At 47.3% G+C, this 26,708-nt stretch overlaps 1 protein-coding gene across 4 annotated transcripts; it reads right to left on the bottom strand.

The window, feature by feature from the left end:
* Window positions 1–1,140: 1,140 nt before the first annotated feature.
* On the bottom strand, window positions 1,141–26,667 carry klhdc8a (kelch domain containing 8A). 4 transcript variants are annotated; one of them, XM_068711890.1, is made up of 10 exons: window positions 26,276–26,667; window positions 25,011–25,098; window positions 24,215–24,279; window positions 15,506–15,884; window positions 15,112–15,322; window positions 13,658–13,822; window positions 13,311–13,529; window positions 5,860–5,961; window positions 5,609–5,757; window positions 1,141–5,114 (listed from the first exon to the last, which is right to left on the bottom strand). In XM_068711890.1, the coding sequence occupies exons 4-10, from the start codon at window positions 15,668–15,670 to the stop codon at window positions 5,061–5,063; spliced, it is 1,065 nt and encodes a 354-aa protein (XP_068567991.1). In that variant the 5' UTR covers window positions 15,671–15,884; window positions 24,215–24,279; window positions 25,011–25,098; window positions 26,276–26,667; the 3' UTR covers window positions 1,141–5,060. The 4 variants fall into 4 exon arrangements, with proteins under 4 accessions (XP_068567991.1, XP_068567990.1, XP_068567988.1 ...); XM_068711889.1 differs by lacking the exon at window positions 25,011–25,098 and having other exon boundaries at window positions 23,922–24,279; XM_068711887.1 differs by lacking the exon at window positions 25,011–25,098.
* Window positions 26,668–26,708: the final 41 nt, after the last annotated feature.

The raw sequence follows: 26,708 nt of genomic DNA, 5'->3' as shown, positions 1-26,708 counted from the left end.
AAGTCTAGTCTAAAATGACTCTACTTCTCTCTTGATTTATTCCCTCAGTAAACATTGTAAACATGAGTTTATGGTCTCAATCTCTAGTTTACAGTCTTCTTCAATACAGCATGATGTTCATTTAGTACATTATGCTCCATTTAGAGTCAAACAGACCATAAAGTGGAGTGTGTTTTAAGGCGGAATACCTTGTGATTGACAGGTCTCTACCCTACCAGAGTGAGTTTTGAATATTCTGCTTATTACATGATAATAATCCCATATCATAGAACAACTGGTGTAGCCAGATGAGTCTCCACTGTATGGAAGTACAGAAGTTTCTCGTTGTCTTTCGGCTCCGTCAGTCCCTCACACTACCGTAGACTGTAAACAGACCAGTATGTGGGCGGGAGGAGAACACAGGCAGCAACCTAAACAACCCGACACATTTCCACTTCCTGTGTGGAAAGGAAGTCAAGAAATCAAAGAGAAAGCGCTTCCTTTTCGTTGAAACGCATACTGGGCAGTATTCATTGAGTGAAAGGTTACAGTGTAGGCTGTAGAGTCATGGGTCAGTGTAGCTGCTGCAGATATGATCGATCTTTCCTTTAGTTGAGAAATCTACCCGACGACTGAAACTGGATGGATGTTTGCTTTACAGTGGAAAAAAAGAAAGCTTGCCCCGCTGACTGCCAGTGAAGACAGCAATAACTAACAGGATGAAGACGTGTCCGTCCTGAGGTCTGGTTGCATGCGGACCTACAGTGTAGTACGGGGTCCTTCTGGTGGTTAATGATCCTCCAGCCTCTTCTTCTTCTTTTTTTTTCCTTCCAAAACCAGGAAGTGAGGTGAGAACGGAAGACAAAACAGCGCTGGGCCCCAGCAACGCCTCGCCAGAGTGGCTGTCCCTGGCAACGGCGAGGCGGTCTGTGCCAGTTTTGGGCCACTTCTGTCCCGGGGGCTTCTTTGAGCCCAGAAGAATGTCAGGGGGAGACTTGGAAACCTTCCCTCAGCTCAGGATGAATGGCTGTCCACCGAACACACTCCCCCGCTCGCTCGCTCTCTCTCCCGTCACCCCTCCAAGCCTCCCTCATCCACTCACCGAGCAGAAGCAGAAAACAGCGACGAGCCTCAGCTCCAGCGTTCTCTTCTGCTCCTCGTTCTCCAGAGAGTCCTCATTACGCCCAGAGAGAGAGGGCTGTCACTGCAACATCATCCAATCACCTCATTCCATTCGCACCTTTGGTTACAACTTGGTCTTATTCCTGTTGTTTCGATCATCATTCCTATCGGCACTAATATCATTGCACTAAAAACAACTTAATCACTGAGTTCTGGAGATGAATCCATAAACAGAAACAACCACGCCTGTGGAAGGTGACTGGATGAACCATCTGTCACTCAAACTATTGCCCAACAACAGTCAGTTCAACAACTGTTCTTTGCTTTTCTGTTAATGAAGAAATACTTTAGTTCTGATAGAACTGATGCAATTGCAGCAGCTACGTTAACCTCTAAAGGAGCCGCCATTGTTGTCCTCTTGTCCTCTGAAAGGGACCGTTACTATACGATGTGTCCCTGAGCGGCCTCCGAACAATCATGAACCCCACGTTGTCAATTACATTTCGAGGGAAACATATTTTCTCATATTGTTTTTCGACGTTTCTCAAATGCGTTTTTGATCAAAGTACGGAGAAGGCCGCATAGGGAGGAGGTCTTGGTGGACGGATGGCTCAGACAAAGAAGAGTCCGTGTCAAACCAAAAGCCAACGTTGACTTAATTTAGTTGCTTTTATTTATTATTTTAACGTGCTTTACATACATTGCATACATAATTTAACCTACATTACTACAGACTTGGCCTGAGGAAGGTAGATAAGATAGCGTTACCATTACCGAGCTAATCTGCTAGCATGTTTACTGTCAGGCAATCACCAATGGCAGGCCTCATACCGTGGGTTTCCCAACGTCGTTCCGGTACGTTTCAGGATGAAGTAACTTTTTCAGCTTTGAGCTGCCCTCTTCAGTGTTAGATCTCTCATATGTTAGACAACATGGAGACAGAGACAGCCGTTCACACAACACGACTTGTAGTCCATTTACGTTCCAATTCCTGTATTCTTTATTCCTGCGTTACAAGTTGGGATCAGTGCAGATGGAAAGTGCTCGTCCTGACCTCTGACCCCGGGCTCTTGTAATGAATGAGCCGCGACGTTTCCAAAATGTCTGCACCAGCGAGTACAACATGCAGCCAATGTTCCAGGGAGGAGGGAATTAATGTCAAACATGGAAGGGCCGGTGTGATGATTAAAAAAAGTTACTTATTGAGACAGACACTCTGCAACATGGAGAACCTGCGAGGCGTTAGAGAACAGCCCCACCGATTAACCGCCTTGTCCTCATACGTGTACTAGTAGGAGTGTGTGTGTGTGTGTGTGTGTGTGTGTGTGTGTATGGGTGGGTGAAGAGTAACCTCCCATGGGCAGCACATGGCTCACCCATTAAACAAAACAGACACCATTATGGCACCATGGAGCGATGGAAAATTGGGACAATGGAGACTGAAGTAGTTAGTTGCAGGTCAGAGGAGGAGTAAAGTAATCCATTACAATGAAAGTCAAGCCCTGCTTTCATTTTTTTGTCATTTGGCTTGATGTAAGAAGTGAGTTTGAAGCTCTGTAGCCTGCTGAAAATAGTTTCTCCCTTCAATGAAGCAAAGCAGAGAAACCTAAGATTAGTCTTTGGTAAATAGCTGCTGGTAATGTCAATACTTTGTGCAGAAGTGGTAGAATAATGGAGCGATAATATCAGTTATCGTTTAACTGGTGGCTGATGAAGGGCGGCGGATAATGTGAACCACTGCTGGGCACTGGGCGTGTGCAACCTCGTGATAGTTCTGTATTTATCTTGTGTGTGTGTGTGTGTGTGTGTGTCCTCCCTCACTCATAGTCAGACTGGTATCTACTGTACATCTGGATCAAACCAGGCAGAGATGACAAACCCATTATGTTGCAACATTTTTGGAAATGAACTTAGTAGATTTAATCAAGTACTGTACTTAAGCCGAGTTTTGAGACTTGAAACTCACAAGTATTACCATTTGTGCTGCTTTATGTTGAGAGGAAAGTTTGGCATTTTGGGAAACACGCCTTTTCCCTTTCTTGCTGAGAGTCAGCTGAGAAGATGCGGGCCTATGAGTCAAGAATCTGAGAGCAACGACGGCCGATAGAGCTGATGCGACTATGCCACACCGAGCCAGTTCAAGCCGTACAATAAATAAATATGGTTGTTGCAAACTGATGATACACATATACTATCACATAGAAGGTTTAATGACTTATGCAATTAAAACACACAGAAGAAAACTACTACTCATATCAGTGAATTCAGTCTTTACGCGGCGAATGCATTGATTCAAAAAAACATCCCTGTGTTAGATCAAAGGCTAACAAGTGACTAATAAAATCTAAATACATAATCTAAATGTGTGACTCGCCTTTTGTGTCAGTTATTCAGTTATCCACCCACCAGCTGGACTGAACCCAGCTATCTGCTACACATCTGCGTGTTATTCGCTAAACACTGCTATTAAAATACCCCACTCAACCATCAATCACATGCACCCAGAATGCACCTGTGAAATCACCCGTCACACATTCTATCCGTTAGAAATCAGAGCTTGAGCGCTGAAATAGGATTCAGGGTTTGCTCTTTGTTCTTCCACTGTTATGAGTGTATTAATATCGAGACCACACCCACTGCATTTTGTTTTCACAGTCTATATTTAGAGCACATGACAATGCTAACAGTGTTCTGCAGTTGACCTGTGTATGTGTATTTGTGGTTTGTGTGTAAAGTTGTAACGCAACAATAACATTTGCGGAATAATTTGCTTTTGCAAGAGGTGCAAGTAATAAGTTATGAGTTCTTTAAATGTTTTTTTGTAATTTAAAATGTCTTTCTATTAAAATGGATGAAATGATCAGAGACAACAACGTACCTGCACACCTAACAACACCAGTTTATACTACTTCAGCCTGGAGGACCTCAGACAGTGAGGAGTCAGGGAGCGCCTCACGAGCTCATGTGAGCGATCGTCGCCATCTAGTGGAAAACAAGTGCAATACAAACCACAGATCCCATTTATTCCACTGAAGAAGACGACTGGTGTCTTCAACACTACGGACAGATCAGAGAAGGATCATGCTGAAGGATGAAAACACAATGAAATATATTTCACACACTTCAGGGCTGTGATGACCTAACACCAGTCTGTCACGTGACACGTGAACGAGTCCGTGACCTCCCGACCCGAGGAGCCGACGGTCGCCACGGCACAGAGGAAACGCCGAGGAAACCACAGTATTGCTGCAGGAATTGAACGTGTACAATCGGGTGGGATCCATCTCTTTTCGCCTACAACAGCAGTCTTCAACAAGCACCGTATTGCCATTCAACACGGCCTCTTTTCATACATGAAATGCATCAAATCATAGATATCACACCCACAAATGTGCACCGTTGCAGCACAGAAGAAGGGTTCTCAGTGCAATCACCACAATGCACTAGGAGGGGTCGACGGTAACTCGGTGTTAATTGCTTTAGTGCAAGTATTGTTACAGTACAGCGTAACCCAACGTTTCCCGCTCATAGTGAGGTTCTTCTTCTTCTTTTGCTAGATGATGAATATTGCAGTCATGTCATCGAAGTGAATGAATAAACGTGGACTCTATCGGCGAACATTAAAATATGCATATGTGCCATAAAACAGCTCGTCCGTGACGCGTGCTCGAACATACGCCGGTAGAAAGAAAGAGCCAGCTCCTCCAGTGTGCATGTGTGTGTGTGTGTGTGCTTACATATGTGTGTGTGTGTGTGTGTGTGTGTGGGGGGGGGGGGGGGGGGGGCTCAGTGTCTGTACAGCCCCAGCAGGGGGCGGTGCCGTCTGTTACTGTACATCTCAAAGTTCAGGGGACTTTCACTCTGACTCCGCCTCTGTTCTTTTCTAACGCTCATGTGTTTCATATTGCACTAGGGTCCCGTTCAGGAGGGTCGTTCACAGGAGTGGAGTCGCCCATCGGCTACAGATACTCTTCCTCTTTTACGTACAGGATCTCGTGGGCCGAGCTGGGAACCTGAGCGAGACAGAGAGAGAGAGAGAGAGAGAAAACGATATTTCACGTCAGAACTTCATGACACGTAACCGGTTAACTCAGTGCAGAAAAACTAAATAATTTAGGGCGCTTCAACACATCTGATCCGGACCAAATGATACACTGATGCATTTCAGTTCTGGTCTGGTTCCTGTTCATTAACGAAGCGAGAGTAAACGTGAAGTCATATATTGACATTATCAGGACCACCGTGGAGAAATCAAAGTGACTGACAGAAGGTTATGCCGCACTTTAATGCTTCTGATGTGTTTATTAATGTTCTTTGATTGAGACAAGTCACACACTTGGACAAAGTACACAGAGCTGAATACGAGCGCAGCAGCTTTACAAGGTTTTGACCTGTTTATCAGACTTGAATGTAACAGACTTTCATGTAAAACATCCTTCACACAAAAGCAACATCTGTCACCTGAGTTACTGCAATTATGCACCATTTACGGTTAAATGCAGTCTACCTGGTTGACTCCTCCCACCACCAGGAGGCGGTCTCTGATGACGATGGAGGAGGTGGAGCATCGGGGGAAGTTCATGGGGGCCAACCTCTCCCACTTCTTCCTCTGAGGGTGGAAGGCCTCCACCGTGTCCAGCGCCGAGGGCTCGTGACCTGGAACAAGACCCAAAGGTGTTCATCTATTCATTGCATCGGGATTTATTGTAAACAAAGAATTCAATCAATATTTGCAGCAAACAGAAGGTCTGCTCTCACCGAGTCCTCCTGCAACAATCATCCGGCCGCGTAGGAAAGCGGCGGCAAAGTCGGCCCTCTTTGTTTTCATCGCCACCGTCTCCTCCGACTTCAACCAGGCGCCTGCAGAGGACGACACGAGCGGCTGACATGAGCGGATGTGTGTGTGTGTGTGTGTGTGTGTGAGCTTGTGTGTGCGCAGGCTCACGAAGCGGCTGAGGGTTATTGGGTCAGTGGCACCGTGGTCTCTGTTCTGGCTGGACAGGATGCCGCTGGGCTCTGTTTTCTGAGCGCGACCCGCGCAAACAGGTCACCCTTAAGCCAGCTGCAGCCATGTACAGCACACACACACACACACACACACACACACACACACACACACACACACACACACACACACACACCAACACCTGGCAAGGACAAACAAAGGTTAGAACTAACACTGACTACAAACAGACGGAGAGGGGACAGGAGGGTTGGAGTTACACCAGGTTTACTGACAGGTCAGAGTAGAAGTGTGTTTGTTGTTGCACCAAATTAAGAATAGTCTATTATAAATCCCTGCAAAATCTGTACGTGGATTTCTTTTATTTTGAAAGGTACATTTTAAACCTCCAGTATGATATATCAACACGTTCTCGCTCCCAACTCTGTTAGGTTTAGGCAACAAAACTAATTGGTTTGGGTTCAGGAAAAGATTTGGGTTAGGGGTTAAAATGTCACCTGACTTCCTCCTTCACTCCCGTAGAGCTTCATAGTTTGACACTTAGGGCCGCTGACATTTTGGAGCTTCGGTTTTGATTTATTTTAACGCATGAATCAGTCTGTCGAGGCATGTGGGAAGTGTGGTCCTTGTCCACTATATGAGACAACGCAATTTATTTAGATTTTATTAGTCAAAAAAGTTGAACCTGGTTCATCTTTTGTAGTCTTAACAAATCAAAAACATCACACTGCTATCCTGACCAATCAGTAGTGAGGCACACAGGATCCCTCAACAGCTTCCCGCCCTTAACGCCGCCGCCGCCGCCGCCGCTGCCAATACGGAGCGACCGCGGCTGGGAACTGAAGCTGGGTGCGCCCGGGTGAAGAGGTGAACATGAGCTTTATCTTATCCACCACCGAAGCAGCTATTGGCACCTTTAATCCCAAAGTATTGGAAACGGCATTAAAAAATAATCAGTCAAGCTGCAGGTGGGGAAGACGTTGCAATTTATTGTTATCTCCCTAATTACCTGACACTTAAAAGCGACAATGAAGACAGTTCTCTGAAGACGAGGCGGAGCAGACATGACATTTTCCCTTCACACTCGAGGCTGAAGCGCTCCACAGGGTGAAGAGGAAATGAAGACGTAGCCTTTCTCTTTTCCCAGCAGATTCTGCAGAAGTTTTCTTTTTCACTTTCAGGTTTTGTTGCTGCCAAGACTTGTTTATCTGAAGGAACCCCAGACTGGAGAGAATCGTGACGGAGGAAGAAAGATAACTTCATTAGGGAGCGAGGGAGGGAGAGGGAATTAGAAAAAAAGATAGAGACAATGTTTCTTCTGTTTCTTTTTCGGGATCTATTTCTCTCTCTTATCTTTTCTCACACTTTTTTTTTTTCCCAATTTTCTTTCTTCTATCTGCCCTCTCTTCTTCATTCTCTCTCTCATTGCCTCCTTATTCTCTTCCTCTCTTTCCTTCGCGCCTTGTTATTTCTCCCTCTCTTTCTCATTTATTCTCGATCCTTCTCTTAAACAAGAGGCAGAGACAACAAGGTGGAGGGAAACAAATAGATGTGGAGAGAATGAAAGGGAGATAAGTAGCCAGATGGTGAACCTTCCTGCATGCTGCTGCAGTGTGTAATGAAGAGCTGTGAACGGAATAGAGATCACAGCTGGCCGTCTGCTCTGCTCTGTTCTCTCCCCGCAGCAAAATCCTGCTGGCAGATATTTTGTGCCGCTACGTTACTTTGTGGTCAAGAATGAGGCCTCACCTGAAACAACGTATGTATGGGCTAAAGTAGTTATCCTAGTACGAACTAACGTAGTTCGGTACTAACTATGGGTAGTACGTAACGATGTAAGTACGTATCTATGATAGTACGTATCTATGATAGTACGTAAAACGACGACAGTGCATATCTATGATAACACGTAGCTAACATTAATACGTAACTAACATTAATACGTAACGATGTAAGTACATATCTATGATAGTACGTATCTATGATAACACGTAGCTAACATTAATACGTAACGATGTAAGTACATATCTATGATAGTACGTATCTATGATAGTACGTAACTAACATTAATACGTAACGATGTAAGTACATATCTATGATAGCACGTATCTATGATAACACGTAGCTAACATTAATACGTAACAATGTAAGTACGTATCTATGATAGTGCGTAACTAACATTAATACGTAACGATGTAAGTACATATCTATGATAGTACGTATCTATGATAACACGTAGCTAACATTAATACGTAACAATGTAAGTACGTATCTATGATAGTACGTAACTAACATTAATACGTAACGATGTAAGTACATATCTATGATAGTACGTATCTATGATAACACGTAGCTAACATTAATACGTAACAATGTAAGTACGTATCTATGATAGTACGTAACTAACATTAATACGTAACGATATAAGTACGTATCTATGATAGTACGTATCTATGATAACACGTAGCTAACATTAATACGTAACAATGTAAGTACGTATCTATGATAGTACGTAACTAACATTAATACGTAACGATGTAAGTACATATCTATGATAGTACGTATCTATGATAACACGTAGCTAACATTAATACGTAACGATATAAGTACGTATCTATGATAGTACGTAACTAACATTAATACGTAACGATGTAAGTACATATCTATGATAACACGTATCTATGATAACACGTAGCTAACATTAATACGTAACGATGTAAGTACGTATCTATGATAGCACGTAGCTAACATTAATACGTAACGATGTAAGTACGTATCTATGATAACACGTAGCTAACATTAATACGTAACGATGTAAGTACGTATCTATGATAGCACGTAGCTAATATTAGTATGTAACTAACTTCAGCACATAGCTAACTTTAGCACGTAATGATGACAGTACGAACGATGACAGTGCATATCTATGATAGTACGTAACTAACATTAATACGTAACAATGTAAGTACTAGCGGTGATAGTACGTAACTAACATTAGCACGTAGCTAACATGAATACGTAACGATGTAAGTACGAACAATGACAGTACGTATCTATGATAGCACGTAGCTAACATTAGTACGTAACTAACTTCAGCACAAAACTAACTTTAGCACATAACTAACGTAGTACGTAAACGTAGTACGTAACAACGTTAGTACTCAACTGAATCCTTGCTGTGTTCATTAAAAGAATAAAGGGTGGCGCATTAAAACATATTTTAAATACAAACTGTATTTATGTCCTTAAAATGTCAAATGTTTAAGAACTGGAACTGATATAAAACAGTCATATTCATTTCTACAGACTGGACACACACTGTGATGGTGTCTATTTTTTACATTCATCAATCAAGGAAAAAATGGATGCAGACGGAACGCTGCATCACTGGTAATTCTTCTCTTTTAGCAGTGCTGACAGTGCTACTGGCTGGACTTTCCTCCATAAAATAAACTTGTGTCAACACATCACACTGCAGACTTATGCTTCAGTCCTCTGAGACCGAGATGCTTTATTCCTATTTGCTTTGGAGGGATTACACAAGTCTTTGCGCCAAGATTTTCTTTTGTCGGATGCAGGAAAAAAAAAAAACAGCAGCATGCATTATTCTACCCTGGAGGGAGACGGCAAGAGGACAATAAAGAGACGGCGAGAGAGAGGAAACACAGAGGGAGAATAAAGACAGAGAGGGAGAGTGACAATAGAATGAGGGAGATGAGGCGATTCTCTGAAGGCTGGGGCTTTGTAGTCTGTGTGGTAGTAATTTGGTCCACAGCTCTCCTCTGTAATTGTCCGCCGTGATTAAAACTCGAAGAGGACGGTGATTGCTTCTCTGTCTTTGATGGATTCTGTCTGCCTTGTCTCGTGTGACAATCTCAAGACGCCGCTGACCGCGCGGATGATCCTTTCGGACAGAACCTCACCATTATGTTGTCGCATTTTTTCCATAATTACACAATGGCCCGCGGTCATGGCCAAAAACAAGAGCACATTTGCTTCGTTTCTGCTTGAATCCATCTGCTTTGAAGTCTTTCGGGTAGTTTTTAAGCAGGACATGAATCAACTGTAGACAACGTGGGAATATATTTGCTACTAGTTGGCCCCAGGAGGACGGCATCATTTGAGGTTTTTGTTACTGTTGGCCGGGTTCCACATGCTTCAGAGGAGCTTCTGATGTTCCTGTATTATTTACTGGATGCAGTAAAAGCAGTAGAATTCATAATTCTAATATTATTGGTAACAGAATAGCAACTTTGAAGGTTGGGTTACCCGAATCACCAAAAGAAAATGATGTTTTCCAGATCACGTGCTTTCCCTCTATTCACACATTGTCTCCTTGCTTTGTCTTCCTTTTACACCTGTCAGGAAGTCAAACTACAAAAAAAAAACCAAGAAAAGAAAAAATGTCCCAATATTGATAGTGCTGTAGCTTTGGGCGATATGTTAACATTTTCCAACCCCCCCCCCACTGTCAGCCCAACATCCGGCGAACTGCCGATGTATTCGCTCATGTGTTTCGGTGCGGAGCCGCAACCCCCCCCCCCCCCCCCGATGTGTTTGAGACACACTTCATTCAAACTCAACAATATACTCCAATCGGCCAGCCCTTCAGCAGCGGTCCTGAGCGTTTGTATTTGAACGCTGAGTGAAGTTCATGCATGAAGACGTTAAGATTCTCCTCTCACATTCTGCCGTTGTTGAATCAAATATGTATCTACGACAGGCCCTCACATATGCGCATAAATCGAAGACAACAACCGTATGTCTGCCTGGATCACGTTATCGTGAGCGCTGATGGAGAAGCTGCTCTGCAGACACAGCCTAGCTCTGAACTCCCATTTTGTCGGTGATCTCCGTTCCGTGTGAGTAAAGTGAGGCAAAAATATGCTTAGAGTTTGGTGTAAATACAGCATCACAACTTTGTTCCTACTCATAGCCAGGCTCCGTGTTGTGTTGCCTCCACAGATGGCGCGCGAGCTGCAAGCAGGCACAAAGGCGTTTCTGCTCGAGGCGCTGCTGGTTTCAATATTCTCCGAAAATGCCAGCAGGTGCACAAACAAAATGTATTGTTAGGAATCAAGAAGACAAACGAGCGTTGCCGGCAAAACCCCAAAAAGCAACCTTCACAAAGCTGAGGAGGAATCTACTGCAAACCCATCTCTCATATTCATGGGTTATTGCCTTCATACAAGCCCCGTAAAGAGGGCACTCAAGCATTGAATGCATTATAAAGAAACACAAGTTAATTTGATTTGGCTGCGAAAAGAATATTTTCTCAAACGTAGATTTATAAAACCTCCCGTTTCTAAAGCCTTCAAAAAATGAATTTGCGTTTGAGTTTGTGAAACAGTTCCAGGAGCAGCATCCAGCAACGCTGCACTTCATCTGTCCAAGTTTTCAGATTCCCGTCCCTGAGGTGACTACCTCTGACGGAACATAAAAGAAGTGAATTTGTTTGTGGTTCTCACGGCATTGAACCCTTTGTATCGTGGTGGAGGCAGACGGATACCTCAGAACGTTGTGAATCCACAACTGTCATGATTGTATCTGTGAATATTCTGTATATAATTCATTTATTTTGTTTGTGATTCCAATGAACGTTCTATTTTCTGAGGCCATTGTTTCCGTTCTTTGTGTTTTCCGTCGTACTTGTTGCAGCTTGCCCACGATGCCAAATCATCATCTAACAGCCGTGTGTGTCTTAATACTGCCGATATGGAATGGAACAGTAATAGAATATCACTGTGTGACAGCAGATTGCATGGCCGCGCGCGCGCGCGTGTGTGTGTGTGTGTGTGTGTGTGTGTGTGTGTGTGGAGAGATATTGCTGCAGATGGATAATAAAGCAATCTGTTTCTGGATCTTGTAATTTAAAGCGCTCCTCGTCCCCCCAGCCCTCCATCCACAGCTCATCTCCCATCTCATCTCCACCTAAATTAGATTGGGGGAACGGGCCACGGCTGCGTCGTATATGTGTGTGTGTGTGTGTGTGTGTGTGTGTGTGTGCACATGTGTGTGGATATGCATAAGTTTGAAGATGGCGCTTGCGTTTGTGTCTGTCGGACGGCCTTTTTTTCCTCGCTCTCTTTCTCTTTCTCCCTCTATCTCTCACACACAAGGCAAACTTTCCCTCCCCATTATCAGGGACATTTACCCCCCCCCCCCCCCATGTTACGCTTTATTTGGCTTCCGTTGGACCGATCCCGATGTGTGACCGCAAATCCAGCTGTCTGAAATGACTTATCGATCCTCGCCCTCCCGTTCCTCCTTCCGGTCCCTCCTCAATTTGTTCACCTGTTACTCTGGGGGGGGGGGTGTCTCTGCCGGACGGAGCGATAAGTCATTTCGCCGAGTGGAACGTTTCTCCTCGCGCCGAGGGTTGCCGTTAACGGACGCTTTGTCTGACGGTAAAGTCAAAATGAAGATGGAGGCTGTCAGCGAAGAAGGAGACCAAAATATATCACAACATAATTACTGTTCTTTTGGTTGACCGAGGAATGTTTAAGGAAAAGTTTTAGAATTATGATTCTTCTTCTTTATGAGTGTGAGATTGATTAGTGCGTAAACTATTGAGCTGAAGTCGAGAGGTATTTAGCCTAGCTTAGCATAAAGACAGGAAACAGGGACAAACATCTCGCCTATAGCTAGGTGAGAACCTGACTGTCCTTGTTGAAACCTGGCTCCTACAAGACCCGCAATGCAACTCGACAAATGTGTACCATAGTAGCAGCAGCTAATGTAGCCTCGATCCGCTATCCTCAAGCAGGTGACGTCAGACAGTCTTATGACCACGGAGAGGTTGCCAGGTTCTGCACGTTTGTGCTTCTACCGAGACCAAAACCAGAACCGGTTCTAACCAACTTTATCTGGTGCTGTGCCACTTTTAAAAAACAAACACAAAGTATAGAACTATTCTTTTATAGTTTACACAAACTACACCTTTCCAACGAGTCAACTAAACCCATCCTTTTGAGTTTGGGATGCAGAGCTGCATATAAAGCAGTGTTCAAAAGCCCTCAACCCCTCTTGATATTTTGTCCTCATTCCAACTTTTCACTGCAGTCACATCCTGCTCAAGTCAAGTAAGTCAAGAAGGCGTGTGTTGCATCTGCAGTTCCAGTCGGATTGTTTGACGCTGATCAACGGGCTGAACAGGGGGAGGAGTTTACAGCCCAAAAAATACGTAACTTTTCACAAATGACGACGACAACAAATGAAAGTCCAAATGTGAAAATGTCTTTCGTACCTTGGCTGGTGTCGAAAATGTTGACGTTCTTGGTGAACTTGGAGCTCTGGTGTCCTCCTCCCTGCCGCAGTCCTCCGAGCAGACACAGCCTCCCGCTCGCGTCCCATATCACGCCCCCGTACGATCGTTTACAAGGCATGATGGGTAACGTGGTCCAGGAGCGCGTCTCTGCGTCATACACCTCGAAGGCCTTCACGGGTCGCTTGCACTGCCGACCGGCTGAAAGAAGACGAATCACAAATTCTACAGAAGCTTCAAGGGTGCGTGTTAGAATTCATTTCTGTTGTTTGACACATACGGTGAAGCCATCGGAGTAAATAAACACACCCACGCCGGGGTGCTTGTACCTGCTACGTAGAGCTTGTTGCCCAGCAGGTGTGTGTTGGCGTCGTAGCGAGGGGTCGGCATGGGAGGAAGTAGCGCCCACACGTCTTTTCGAAGGTCGTACTGCTGCAGGATGCTACGAGGGAGCAGGTCGGCACCCATTCCCCCTACAGCCAGAGCCCGGCCATCTACACACACACACACACACACACACACACACATCTTGACACACCTACTATTACCATAGACTGTGTATAGGAAGTGGCCGTAGTCGTCAAGACGTCAGCCAGACTGACGGTTTTTAAGCCGTCTTCATCTTAGATTTTGTCCATCGCCATTTTGTTTTATTTTGCAACTAATGAACGGAAATGACCATATTTGGTCTGCGGAGGAGTGACGCCGTGGTGCCGTTGTTTACAGCTCTGGTAGCAACATGTCAATCAGTTTGGCCCATGTCCCATTCGCTAACGCGGAGGGGGGGGGGGGGCGGAGCCAGCCACCTGGGGGGCGATCGAGATGTTTTGGCTTCACCGTCACGTCGTCCGTCTCTGCATACAGTCTGGCTGCTAAAATTAGTCAAACAATAACAACCTGCTCAACAATAACCAGCTTGCCAAAGACCAACGGCAGCAGATGGAGACACCTCGTTGGGACTTTATTTTATGAAGTGCTAAAAATCTGCAAAGCTGCAGAGTTGGCTGAGAAGTTCGTGACGGAGCAGGAGACTGTGGCAGACGCCGGGAGGACAGCAGCAGAATAATAAAATGAGAGTCCACGTCTGGCACCTCGGCATGCCACCTCTACAGCAAGAATGGAAGTGGGTGAGAGTGTCGACGCGAGCGAAAATGCGAGTCTTTATTCTCCTTTAGAAATGATACATATTTGCTTCCTAAAAAGGGAGAAAAGTTTCCCCAACACGTTGTATTCATTCCGGGGGAATAGAAAAGCTCATTACCTGGAGCTCATTATCTAATATCTGGAAAATAACGACTCCTCAAATGTCAATATCCAATCGGTGACCGACTATGCGTTCAAAAATACCATATCTGTTTTAATTTGGCCCCATCGATCATTTTGGCAGACAATTTGTCTCGTTTTTCGCTCGTCTGGGGATGAAACTGCGAGCAGAGGTGCCGAGGATCGGAAGATTGGACCGGAAGATGGAGGAGGCCGCCGACAAGTCTGTGTGCACACGGCATTCATCTGTGTTCCAGCAGACGCTGACGGATGCGCCGCTGGACTGAGCACTGACTCATCACAGGCTCTCTGTTTGAGTCCACAGACCAGCGGAACTGAGCCCCGAAATGTGAGGATAAAAATGTTCTCCATTGACATCAAATGGGAAAATGGACTGTAAACAAGACACAGGAGTAGTTAGAGGTTCTCTACATGCAGTGTGTTCAAACTTCCTGTTTGAGTTTTACCTACACAAAGTTTAATAACACACAGGTTCACTGGTCCTGATCTCGCTCCGTACCTTTCACGGTGATGGATAAGCCCATCAAGGCCTCCCGCAGGGCGCTTCTCTTCCTCCACCTGCCTTCCTCCGTGTTGTACATCTCCACCACCTTCAGGGGGCTCTGGTCCTCCCCGACCCCTCCCACCACCAGGATTTGCTTTCCCAGCACCGCCACGGCCGCCCCGGCGCGCGGGGTGGGCATCGGGGGCAGGCTCATCCAGCGGTCGCCCTGCAAACACGGAGACGGACGGCTGCATTCAGGCAAGTTTCAAGGTGCTACAGGTTGACCTTCTCCTGGGTTTTAGTGTTTATTTACATCTATTGATTATAGACGAAGCTAGTTCAGCTACAGGTTAAATCAATTCATTTGTGACAGACTCTTCGGATACAGTGTCCATGGTGCGGTTGGTACCTCGGGGGAGTAGAGCTCCAGGGCCGGGCAGGGCCTCCCAGCGGCGTCGCAGCCCCCCAGCATGTACATCTGCCCCCCCACCTCAGACAGAGTGTGGTAGACGCGCCCGCTGGGCAGTCGCGCCAGGCTCTGCCAGTGGAACTCGTGGGCTGAAGTTACCGCCATGGGGAGACTCAGGGAGGGGGTGACGGGGGAGGCCAGAGTCGGGGAAGGGCGGATTGATCAGCGGGAGCCCACCCCTCCCACCCTAACCCCCCCCCCTCCGGGATGAGGAGGAGGTTCTGAGAAGCGGAGGTGAGCGGTAGGAGGGTCGGATCAGTCAAAAGGCCGAGCTGAGCTCTCTTCTCCTGGGGGAGGGTGCTCCGCCTCACGCAGGGCCCTGGAGGAGATACGGCACAGTGGCAGATAAGGCAAAGTGGATTAAGCGGTGCAATATGCAGAGCATGAGAAGAGTGAACACATTTTATTTTATAAGAGCTCCAGCACAGACCAGTGTGTGCAGAGTGGACATGTACTGTAGCCTACAGGATGCTAGCAGTCAGTAGCATCTAAAGCAAAAGATGAGGAGGATTTAAAGTGCGTTAAGTTCTGAATTATAGTCTTGAGGTACATTTCTAGCCTGTAATATGATATCGTACAATAACTGTAAACTTCTCACGGCTCAGCAACAAGGATTGCCTGGGGCAAGTAAAATGCCCCGTTGGGCTGGTAAATCAAGCGAATCCAGCAAGTCGTGAAAAAGAATAAAACACATTTGATTTTTCCGGAGCTGATGATGGAAGTAGCTGAGGAGCGACAAGTTCATCAGCTGAGGCTCCTGGAAACATCCTGGAATCCTGGGGACCAAAGAAATCAGCTACACATTCAGCCCTTATTTTGAAAATCTTTGAAATAACACTAATCTATCCAACTTTCACCGTCGTCTTCCAGCCTCTGAGCTCCGACAAGGTCTTCTTATTCAGAGAGCAGTGCTAATTGCTGGGTGAACCTCCCGTAACGCACAGCGTTAGAGTCCTACGAGTCTTTTGCAGCGTCACCGACTAGAAGTTCCACTTCACCCACCTTCCCCCCTTTAACACCGCATCCTCCTCTTCCTCGCTCCGCTCAGACGAGCAGCGGCTGCAGTCCAGCGGAACCGAGCTGACGCGGCGTCTCTCCTCTTGTAACTTTCCCTCCTTGTCATTGTGATGTCGGCCGCTCGCTGTTGTTGTCTTCTTCTTCTTGTTGTTGTTGTTTTTTCCCCGTGTCATTCCTCAGGAGCTTTCTGCTTCCTGAGCGTAACCCACTTGTCCCGCCTACGTACGCGGACGGGGGACGGGGGGGAGGAAGTCTGTCACCGACGTGGGAGGAAGCGTCCGGATTATACCCACGATGCACTGCAAACCCAATTGTGACTGCTTCACCCTTGAGCGCTCTGCGTGGAGGAGGTCACGAGGAGGGCTTTAAGTGAAGACATAAGCGCTGTTAAAGGACCGAGCTTTGATTTAACTCAGCCTCTCAGCAGTTCATCCTTCGAGGCTTCACCCCCCCCCCCCCCCCCCTCCCCCTTTGTCCGTCTGCCTCCACTTTTGCCGCCACGCTTTATCTACCTGTCACACCTTTGATCGCCTCACAGACGAAGGGAATAAAGGACGGAGGGTGAATATAAAGAGACGGCCACCCTTCAAAATAAAATCCCCCCCCCCCCCCCTCTTTCCGTGTAGTTGCCATAGCAACAGCTAGGCTTTTCCCGAGAGGAGCAGCTTTTGTTATTTCCATCTCTTGTGCACATGATTGCTTATCGCTTGGTTTAGCTGTTAATAACAGACTCATGAAAGAAGATGAATGCATGGCGGGTTGTTGTTGTTGTTTTTTTTTTTCCCGCTCTCTGACGGGCTGACCGAGGCGGCGGCGCGCCCGCTAACGAGGCCGGCTCACAGGGTGCATTAATTGCAATCTGTAACCGATTTGTTTTTTTTGTTTTTTTTTTATTTTATTTTTTTAATTAACTGCTCGAGCAGCTTGAGATCAACAGCGAGCCCACCGGCGTCATCCAAAGTCATTTACAATCAGCGTGCCTCCGACTTGAAACTTTTAATTAGGCGGCGCGGTGGCGCCCCCCCCAACCCCCCCCCGGCTGCCTCCCGCGCGGGGGACCGCCTCAACGCGTAAAGCCGCGCAAAAGCTTCGCTCGTTAAGCGAAGCCTAATGAAGTGCGTGTTAATTGGGTGCCATTATCATTGATTAGCGTCTTATCAGCCTTCCATCGGAGTTTGAAAGACAATAGGCGTCGTTTGTGGCTAACAGGTTGCAGCGTGGGAGTCGGCCGCTCTGCTCGTGGACTTCAGATGCATCTGTATGCAAAGAAGCACCGCTAACCTGAAGCCAAAGCACAAATGCAGCCGGTTAATAACGTTTGATAGGACAAATTGGAATATTTGAGATTGACTAAACTGGATCCGGCCTCACTGCGCTGTGAGTTAATCCCTTATTAATCCCACCTGGAGGGAGGAAACCCGGCGCCGCTCTTCCTCAGGAGAGACTCAGTAATCACAATACTCATGATGTATCGTGAAATAACACTCAACAAAGAAATGCTCTTTAGTTCATATTTAATTGAATTAGTTGTAATTGATAATAACAGTCACTGTTCAGCAATGGAACCAATCAGAACCAGTCTAGTTTTGATAATGTCCGGAGTCAACGGTTCTGCCATCGGTACTTTAGAAGTGAGCAGAATCTCAAACCTCCTCTCTCTGATGCACATCCTGAAAACACTGAGAAAGTTTTGTTCTGAAGGTCTGATGAACCGCCTCACAGTGAGACGCGTCGGGTCACCATGTGATGAAGGAGCCGATCAGCTGATGAAGGAGCCGATCAGCTGATGAAGGAGCCGATCAGCTGATGAAGGAGCCGATCAGCTCGTGTCGATAGATGATCTGAGCCATGGATGTTAAGAGATGCGTCTCTGTGTGTGGAGCAGACTGAGAGGACACGTTTCCATCAAGATGGCAGCTTGTTGTTGTTTTTTGTTTTTTTTTCCCGCTCCGTCGAAAAAAAAAAAAAAAAAATCACACCACACATCTAGGTCGTTACCACAGCAACCGATGCAGATAGTTTGCATGAAAAAAGCACAAAGTCGGACGTGATCGACGCTACGCTCCGTCGACGAGACGCAAACGCGGGAATCGGAGAAAACGGCACGTGTCCGCGGTGGAAACGACGCCGACGACCTCGAGCCGCGAGGACGCCCGGTCCCCGGTAAACAAGTCACGGTGATAAAAGAAAGAACTGTGGATGTCGGCGGATATATAACACAGCCTGTGTGGAGGGTGTTAGAAAGACAAGGGGCTCCTAAAACCAGGCTGAAAAAACAGGATATCTCCCCTCTCTGCTCTCTCTTTGCAATCTGTCCGTTATGAGACCTCAACTGTATTATAGTGCAAAACCAAAACACTGGAGCCCCCTTTAAGTGTGGACTACATCGACACACAACATTTAACCAAGACACACGGCACAAAAGAGGCATTTGGAGATTTTGAACAGGTCTGTCTACCGCCGACAAGAGTGGGCTGCTGGAGCTAAACGAGCTAAACCTGGTTTGATTTTATGCAACCACGAATTAAAAAGGAGCCTTCATCAGCAACCTGTGCCGAAGGCGGGGGGGGGGGGGGGGGGGGGGTCCTGTGTCTTATTCGCCACCTGCTGATACAAGTGGAGGGGGTTAGCCTTGGAGTTAGCTGACTTTTAAGATGGACCAGCTAATCTCATTCCAGTGAGGTTTCAGTGATGCCGGATCAAGTGCGACGCCTGGTCGTTATAAACGCACCGGCCCGACCTTAACGTGACGCTAGAGGTGCGCTGCTTCTGCGCCCGACCCGTTTGTTCCAGCTTGTTTTAACGAGACGTTCTGCACGTGAAGAAAATCCTGCAAAAAAGCCTGAATTCACGGACACCGAGGTCTGATACCGCGAAGAGCATCGTCGTCATCCCGGCTGCTGCTTTGACCTCCATGTTAGCCATGAAGAAGCAGCACTCTTTAACCTGCTGTTGAATTGTTCAAAAACAAGCCTTTTTAAAATCTCGGGTCCCCTTTAAATCCTCCTTTCGAGTCCGTCTCACAGGTCGGGCGGTGATTTGGGAAAAGGCTGGGAGCTATTCTTAGTGCGGCGACCTATTTTCATTATTTAGAGGTGCGCTTCATTCTGCTCACAGACTGACCCTCTGTGTTCTCCTCTGTGGGCGCAGACAGACAGTTCCACCCAGGGATCATTTATTGACTTGTGTTTAATTAGTCTGCAGTATTCAAATAACGCACCTGTGCTGCAGTCTGGAGCTGACCTCAGGGCGCCGCCCAAGTTGCAGAAATGTGTTGAGTGTGTGTGTGTGTGTGTGTGTGTGTGTGTGCTGAAGAAGGTACCTGAGCTTTATCACACAGCTTCCACACTGGCCTGGTTTTAACAATGCTGACGTTAAGTTAGACTTTAAAATAAGACTATCCCGATGTGGTTGATGTTTTTTAGCTTCTTTGGAATTAACAGAGAGACAGATTGGCAGGGAGAGCTACCACGGATGAACAGACATCGAAGCGGTGAAAGTAAAGAACCTAAACTTCATCTGAAGAAAATGCTAAATACCGCCGTCACAGTTTCACTGACAGCTGAAGCCTGGTAAGTGAGCAGAAAGGCTTCAGCAAAGGGAGCCGAGTGCCGGAGACGGAGCCAGAGTAGAGGAGTACTTGTAGACGGCTGGAGGAGAGGATTCACGGACAGGAGGCCTCGTTTTCTCTGCCTTCTGCTTCGGACCAACGCAGCGCTGCACCTGACACTTACACGGCCTCTTGGCTGTAAGACCTCGAGGGCTCCTCTTCACCACGCATTCCGGCGTGGACGCGTCCAGCCTCTCCGGGCCGACAGATCCACAGCTCGGCTCCTCTCGGCCGACGGACATCGGCTCCGGGATTAGATGCCGGCTCCGACCAATTTAGTGGCCCAGACAGGATTAGGAGAACGTGCCGCCTTGACGGAGCGCCGCGCGAAGCTAGAGTCTGAGGGGCTCGAAAGAGTCGCTCGACCCAAAAGACGGTCCTCCGAGTCCGAGCTGACCTCTGGATCAAAAGGCCAGATGTGGGGACGGCATCCCTCAGCCTCCCGGGAGCAAACAGAGCCACCGGCTGCCCTCTCTGCTAATCTCATCTCCCCCGTGGACACATACAGTAAACACACAGCGTGCGCTGTAATAAATCACCGCCAGCCGACAGAGACTCTGTGGTAAGGAGGGACGGTGCAGCGTGATAATGTTGCAGGAAAGCGACCCGCCGCTGTCATCCGAGCTTCTTCTAGCTCTGCTGCCGGCCAGCTCGCCCGTGAATGCCGCCATTTACATATTTTACACCAGATTGAAATGGCTAAACGCTCCAGCCCAGCTGTTCCTGCGTCTGTATTGGTACTGATGAAGTGAATTAGCGGGCTAAATCTGGCAGCGCGGGGTCCGGGGTCCAGTAATGAGAGAGCCCGAGTCTAAATAAGTTGTGGCTGATTGTTGGCTGAGGCCGCCGTGGAGCAGTTGGCGTTTCTCTTATTTGCATTTTAAAAGGCTGCGGCCGTCCTTGGCGCGCGGATTCCGTGTTCCTGCGTGTCTTTTTTATTCTGCGTTCGGCTGACAGATGCTGTGAAAGTCAACCGTCGAGCTGAAGAGGACAGAAGTGACGGAAAGGACATTTTTAAAGGACAACCTGGAAGTTGCCATCGTGCCGGTTCCCTCAACAAAAGACCAACGGGAATTCTGGTTTGTACTTTTGGATTACAGCAGAAAATAAACTCAACGGCAAACAAACGTTCATGACACTTGTACCGTCTGTTCAGCACCCCTCCCTCATTGGCTTTAGGGCGTCACATGACACATAACCACATAACTTTGGAAATTGACACGTGGCGCTCGGCGCTCACCGGAGCGAGTTTCTGATTCTTATCTCTGATCTGAGGCTTTGTCCAAAAGACTTCCGGACTAAACCTGTGTAGTGTGTAAACCCAGCATGAAGCTGAAGATGGTGCTACTGGCTGAAGGACGTGTGGTGATCAGAGTTTAACCACCTTCTGAAACAACAACAACACACAGGAAGAACACAACACGCACCACACACACACACACACACACACACACTACACTTCAGCGGCTGCACGTTAGCATAACGCTGCTGCTGCTGCTGCACCAGGAGCCGCGGAGATAAAGACGGAAATAGATCGAGGAAAAAAGCAAACAAAACGGAGCCTGATGTATGCATGGACACGACCCCCCTGCACCGAGGAACGTGTTCGGTTACATAAGGACAATGTATATTCAGGCCGTCCCCCCCCCCCCCCCCCCCCCCCCCCCCCCACACACACACACACACACACACACTCGTATATTCAGGGCATAGTGGTTCTGCTGTGTAGGAGTCAGATTAAGAGTGAGCTGATCCAGCGTGGCAGCGAAGGCTCGAGTGGAGAAAGAGCAAAAGGAGGAGGAAGCGTGAGGAAAAGGAGAGACGGAGGAGGAGGACGGGCGGAGGAGTGGGCTCAGTTAATGGATGGAGGATATTACATGGAGGTGGGGGGGGGGGGAATAATGAGAGGGAGGGACAGCTTAATGAGGGACGGGGTGGGGGCGATAGAGGCTCAGTTAACGGGGCTATATGGAGCACCGGCTCTATTACAGAGGGGAGTCGGGGACATCATCATAATCCCTGTGGCCTTATAAGTAATTACTGTGTGATAGAGAAAGAGAACGGTGAGGCCTATCTGCTGTCAGCAGAATTGGAATGAACTCCCTAACGGTTATTTCACTGCACCGAGCTTTTATGTGCATGTGTGTGTGTGTGTGTGTGTGTGTGTGTGTGTGTGTGTTAGCCTTTTAAGATTTGAACGGTTGACTTTCAGAGTAAGAGCGTTTGTGCAAAGGGAGGGGCTTTTTCTTCTCTTTTTCTCGGCCTCACTTCTATAAGAGAGTTGGGTCGGGGGTGGGGGGGGGGGGCGTAGGAGGTGGGTTTTATGGGTAAAGGCATCTGTAGAAGAAGCACAACGAGTGTGTTTAGCTCCTCTGAGTGTGGATCAGAAGACGGCAGGAGGCCCGGACAGCGAGTTCTGCAGGCAGGCTTTTATCCCGCTGCTCTGCAGATGCACAGTAACACAAAGCTGCTGCAGCGATGAGTTCAGCGCAGAGAGGATGAAACACCGGCATCCTGTGTTCCTGCTCCTGATCTGGCTCCAGCGTTTCATGTGGCGGCTTAGAGCAGACCAGCAGCGCTACGCTGGGAGATTCATTTCTTCCTGTTTTTAGTTATTAGCTGATCTTGCCAGGATTATTTTCAGACCTGCTGAGCAGCCAGGAATTCATAAGTGACTATTCCCCCTCGCTCTCTGTTACCCAACAAACAGGGAAAGTTCTCCCCCGAGTACATTATATTTGTATACAAATTGTACACATTCAAAACTGCCTCACTTGATGAGTTTAAGGTCAGCTTCATGTCCTCACACGTCGTTAAAGAACATCGACTCTTTCGGTATCTCAAGATTCCATTTCGGACGTGATCGAGGTGCTATTTTCAGATCTTCTCCGTCAATAACGGCGGCGTGGTGAATTACGGTGTGGAAGCAGAGTAAAGATTAATGGAGTATTTGAAAAGTCATATATAATAATGTAACACGTATTCATGATAAACCTGCACAAGTAAACACGTTTGTTGTACCTCTCAAGTCTCAGTAGCATCAAAAACAAGTTCAAGTTATGCAGAAAATAAAATAATATATATATATATATATATATATATATATATATATATATATATATATATATATAGTTCTATGCCTTTATATTTCAAAACGACGGATCTTGAAATCGACACGAGGAGCGCCGGTGACGTTGGTTTACACTACGATGCGTTCAGGCTCCGTTCAATGTGCATAACTGTTGGGCGAAGGCATGTCGTAACGTTCTCATGATGCGTTCAAAATGTAACCTGGTAAAATGTCGTTTTTTGGCGAGCAACTTGAATAAACGCAGCGGTTCAAAGGGGACGTCTGGACAGTGGTCGTGTGTCTTTGGGACTAAGAAGCGATCTGAAAACCGTGAGAAGATTCCAGCCGTACGTTTCATGATCCTTTGCACTCCTTCCTGGTGGTTCATTCACCAACGCCGCTGCTCCCAGCACCGCGGATGCTTACGGCGTAACACAAGCTGTGTCCTCCATCCACGCCTCAGCGCACACCAATAACGAGCGCACACTTTTCACCACCGCAAGCAGCTGGCTTTGCTCGGCAAGTATACAGAATAAACCGACGCGAGTTACTGCCGGGTTCCCGAGAAGAAGGGACAGGAAGTCTGCGCCGGCAGTCGTCAATCAAACGGTGACTCTGGAGCGCTGCTGCCAATTGAAAATTTGGAAAGTGTCACTCACCTTGTCAGAGAGAGACGGGCCGTCATCCCAGCAGCACTGGCTGACAGACACAATACGTTATCTCACTTTTTAACTTCCTCCTAACTTTGACAGGGAAGGAGCTCCATCCCGTCTGTCTCCTGAGAGAGAGGAGCAGCAGGCGGAGGAGGAGGAGGCCGCCGTCCAACCGCATCCACTCAACGTGACGGCCGGTGTGGTGTTTATGTGGAAGGAAGGAATCAATTCCCGTTGAAACAAAGAAAAAGGAAGGAAGTCAAAACGAGGAGGAAGGAAAATCAATGACACTACTGTACCTTCAGGTCGGAACGCCGGGCGGGAAAAACTCCTCGGTGATTTCTCAGCGCTGCGATCCAGTCACCTGTGAAGATGGCGACACTGTGAACTCCACACCACAGAACGCTATGTCACACACGTGACTCACTATCACACACACACACACACACACACACACACTGCGGCACACTAGTCAAACAAAACCCGGGAAGTCTGCCTTCATGAGCGCCGACTCTGGTTCAAAACCATCCTTTTTAAAAGGCTGCATTGTTTGTCAGTCGTACGGTGACTTAGGAGGCCTCGCCTGCTCCGGTTACTTGTGGCCTGCAGTGGTCATAGTGTTGCGCTCCTTGTGTTCCTCGCCGCTGTTTTAACAGAGCAACCAAAAGCCAAGCAGCTTTTAACCGAGTGACGAGTTCCCTTTTCTAAATAAGCGCTGCGGATGAATTAATGCCGGTGTGAAGAGTTCAATCGACAAAGTAACCGCTAAATATTCAAAGCATCTTAATAAGGTGGTGGTGGTGGCAGAATGAGCCTTTAATTGGGTTGATATCTTTATTGCATGTATAAGTACCCCCCCCCCCCCTCCCCCCCATGGAGTCTCTGAAGGGGACCACTAGATAACTAAGGTCTTCCTTCGATTGTTATGCAGTTAAGTTGAGTTTCCAACTTTGGGGCGAAGTGTGGCGGCGGAGGAGAGTGACAATCCCCCTGAGGGAGAGAGGAGGACAAAGAGACGTCACTCTGCCTGCTGTACGACGCCGCAGCAGAGACAGACTGAAGACGGACAAGTGTGGTGAATATTGAGTAAGTGACCTTTCAGAGAAGGCCTGGGCGGTCTTTATATGCGTTGTCGCGAGGCCCTCAACAATAGATCCATCATCATCAATCATCGTCTCGAGGGCTGGGGAAGGAGTCGAAAAACCTTTTGAGCTATGACAAACGATGTAAACAATCCCACAATATTCAACTCCAGCTGTTAATGTGTGGAGTGTATGTGAAGCTGAAGATGACGCAATCGAATGCAACACTGATCATCGCTGACTGAAGGTGATAAGAGTCCAGTGTTTAACTATGAACACGCTGAGCTTTGCGTTGCGGTTGAATCTAACGGTCTACTGAGGAGGTGTTTCTGTTATTTTCTCCACCTCTTAACTAGGAATCTGAATTGTGTGTTATTTGTACGTGTATGTAGATGACTATAGCAATGAAAAGAAGGATAACATTTAGCGCTTCTGATGGTTTACTCTGACTTCAGAGTGGTTGAAATGATTTTTGAAACGAATATTCTGGAGCCTTTTTACAAAAACGACAACAAACGATCGGGCCGTCGATGACGGACGACGGAAACAATCCCATAATATTCAACTCACGTTGTCAATGTATGGGGTATCAGGCAAATCTAAAAAAAACTAAAATCATAATATTTAGTGTTTTACTTTTTTAAAAACGCTGAAATGTGTGATGCAGTTAAACGAAATGCTCTACTGAGGAGGTGTTTCTAATATTCTGTCCACCCTTTAACTAAGAATAGACTAAATAATAGAAACACCTCTTCAATACAGCAACACCAGAACACTAACAGAACCAGGCTGCTCTGTACTAGTTAGAGCTCGGTGTGCCTAATAAACTGAACACTGTGTGCAGATTGCATGATGTCTCCACGTCATCACCACGTGGGTCTCTTTGCGGTCGGTGTCATAACATAATGTACAGTGGATACATACTGCATGTTGTTTATTTCAGCACTTCTAATGGAGGCTAAATAGAACAGCCACATTTGAATTAACGCTTTAATCAGCCTGCAGTGACGTCACTGCGCCGCTAGCGTCACTGTCGGCGCGTCTCACCGGGTAGAGCCGAAGTTCACAGTCGAAGCGAACGGCAACTTTCTCGAAACTTCCTTTGCGCCGTGTGGCCAAATGTAACGAGTAACGAAACACCGCGAGCATATAAGTACGAGCGTCTACTTTTCAAGTGAGCGCAGAGGAGTCGCGCTGCAGCACGCGGTGCGAGTGGCTCGCCTCACGGGAACACCGACTACGTTCCCATTAACCCCCCCACCCCCTCGAGCTACTCACCTTTCCCCCCGTTTCCATCGCCCCTCTCTCGGTGCGCGGCGCGTCTCCTTTCCCTTCCGCTCCTCTCTCTGAGAAGCCGACACGGAGAGAGAGAGAGAGCGAGAGAGAGAGAGAGAGAGAGAGAGAGAGAGAGAGAGAGAGAGAGAGAGAGCGAGAGAGAGAGAGAGAGAGAGAGAGAGAGACGGGTTCGGGATCCAAGGCGGAGGAAGATGGGAGGATGAGGATGAGGATGAGGCGCGCCACTAACAGCTCCCGCCGCACCGGGAGCGCACAGCGGAGGAGCGGGCTGCAACACGACGGAGCTCCGCTTTCCGAGCCTGATATATCGCCATTATCTGGGTCAGGGATGAAGTATTCATCTCGAGCTTTCATCACACGAGTAAAAAAATCATCCCTGCGATGGTACGATCCGGAGAGAGAGAGAGAGAGAGAG

This window comes from Cebidichthys violaceus, unplaced genomic scaffold (genome assembly GCF_023349555.1).
Source record: "Cebidichthys violaceus isolate CVI_PGR_0920_01 unplaced genomic scaffold, fCebVio1.0.p SCAF_17, whole genome shotgun sequence".
Classification (NCBI taxonomy): Eukaryota; Metazoa; Chordata; class Actinopteri; order Perciformes; family Stichaeidae; genus Cebidichthys; species Cebidichthys violaceus.
This window is presented reverse-complemented; position numbering and strand designations above follow the sequence as displayed.

Coding starts and splice junctions, on each gene's coding strand:
- klhdc8a (XM_068711890.1), bottom strand. CDS start 15,670: ATGGCGGTAACTTCAGCCCACGAGTTCCACTGGCAGAGCCTGGCGCGA. Junction 5,758..5,859: donor GATTGTTGCAGGAGGACTCG/GTGAGAGCAGAC, acceptor GTCTTGTTCCAG/GTCACGAGCCCTCGGCGCTG. Junction 5,115..5,608: donor TGGTGGGAGGAGTCAACCAG/GTAGACTGCATT, acceptor TGTCTCGCTCAG/GTTCCCAGCTCGGCCCACGA.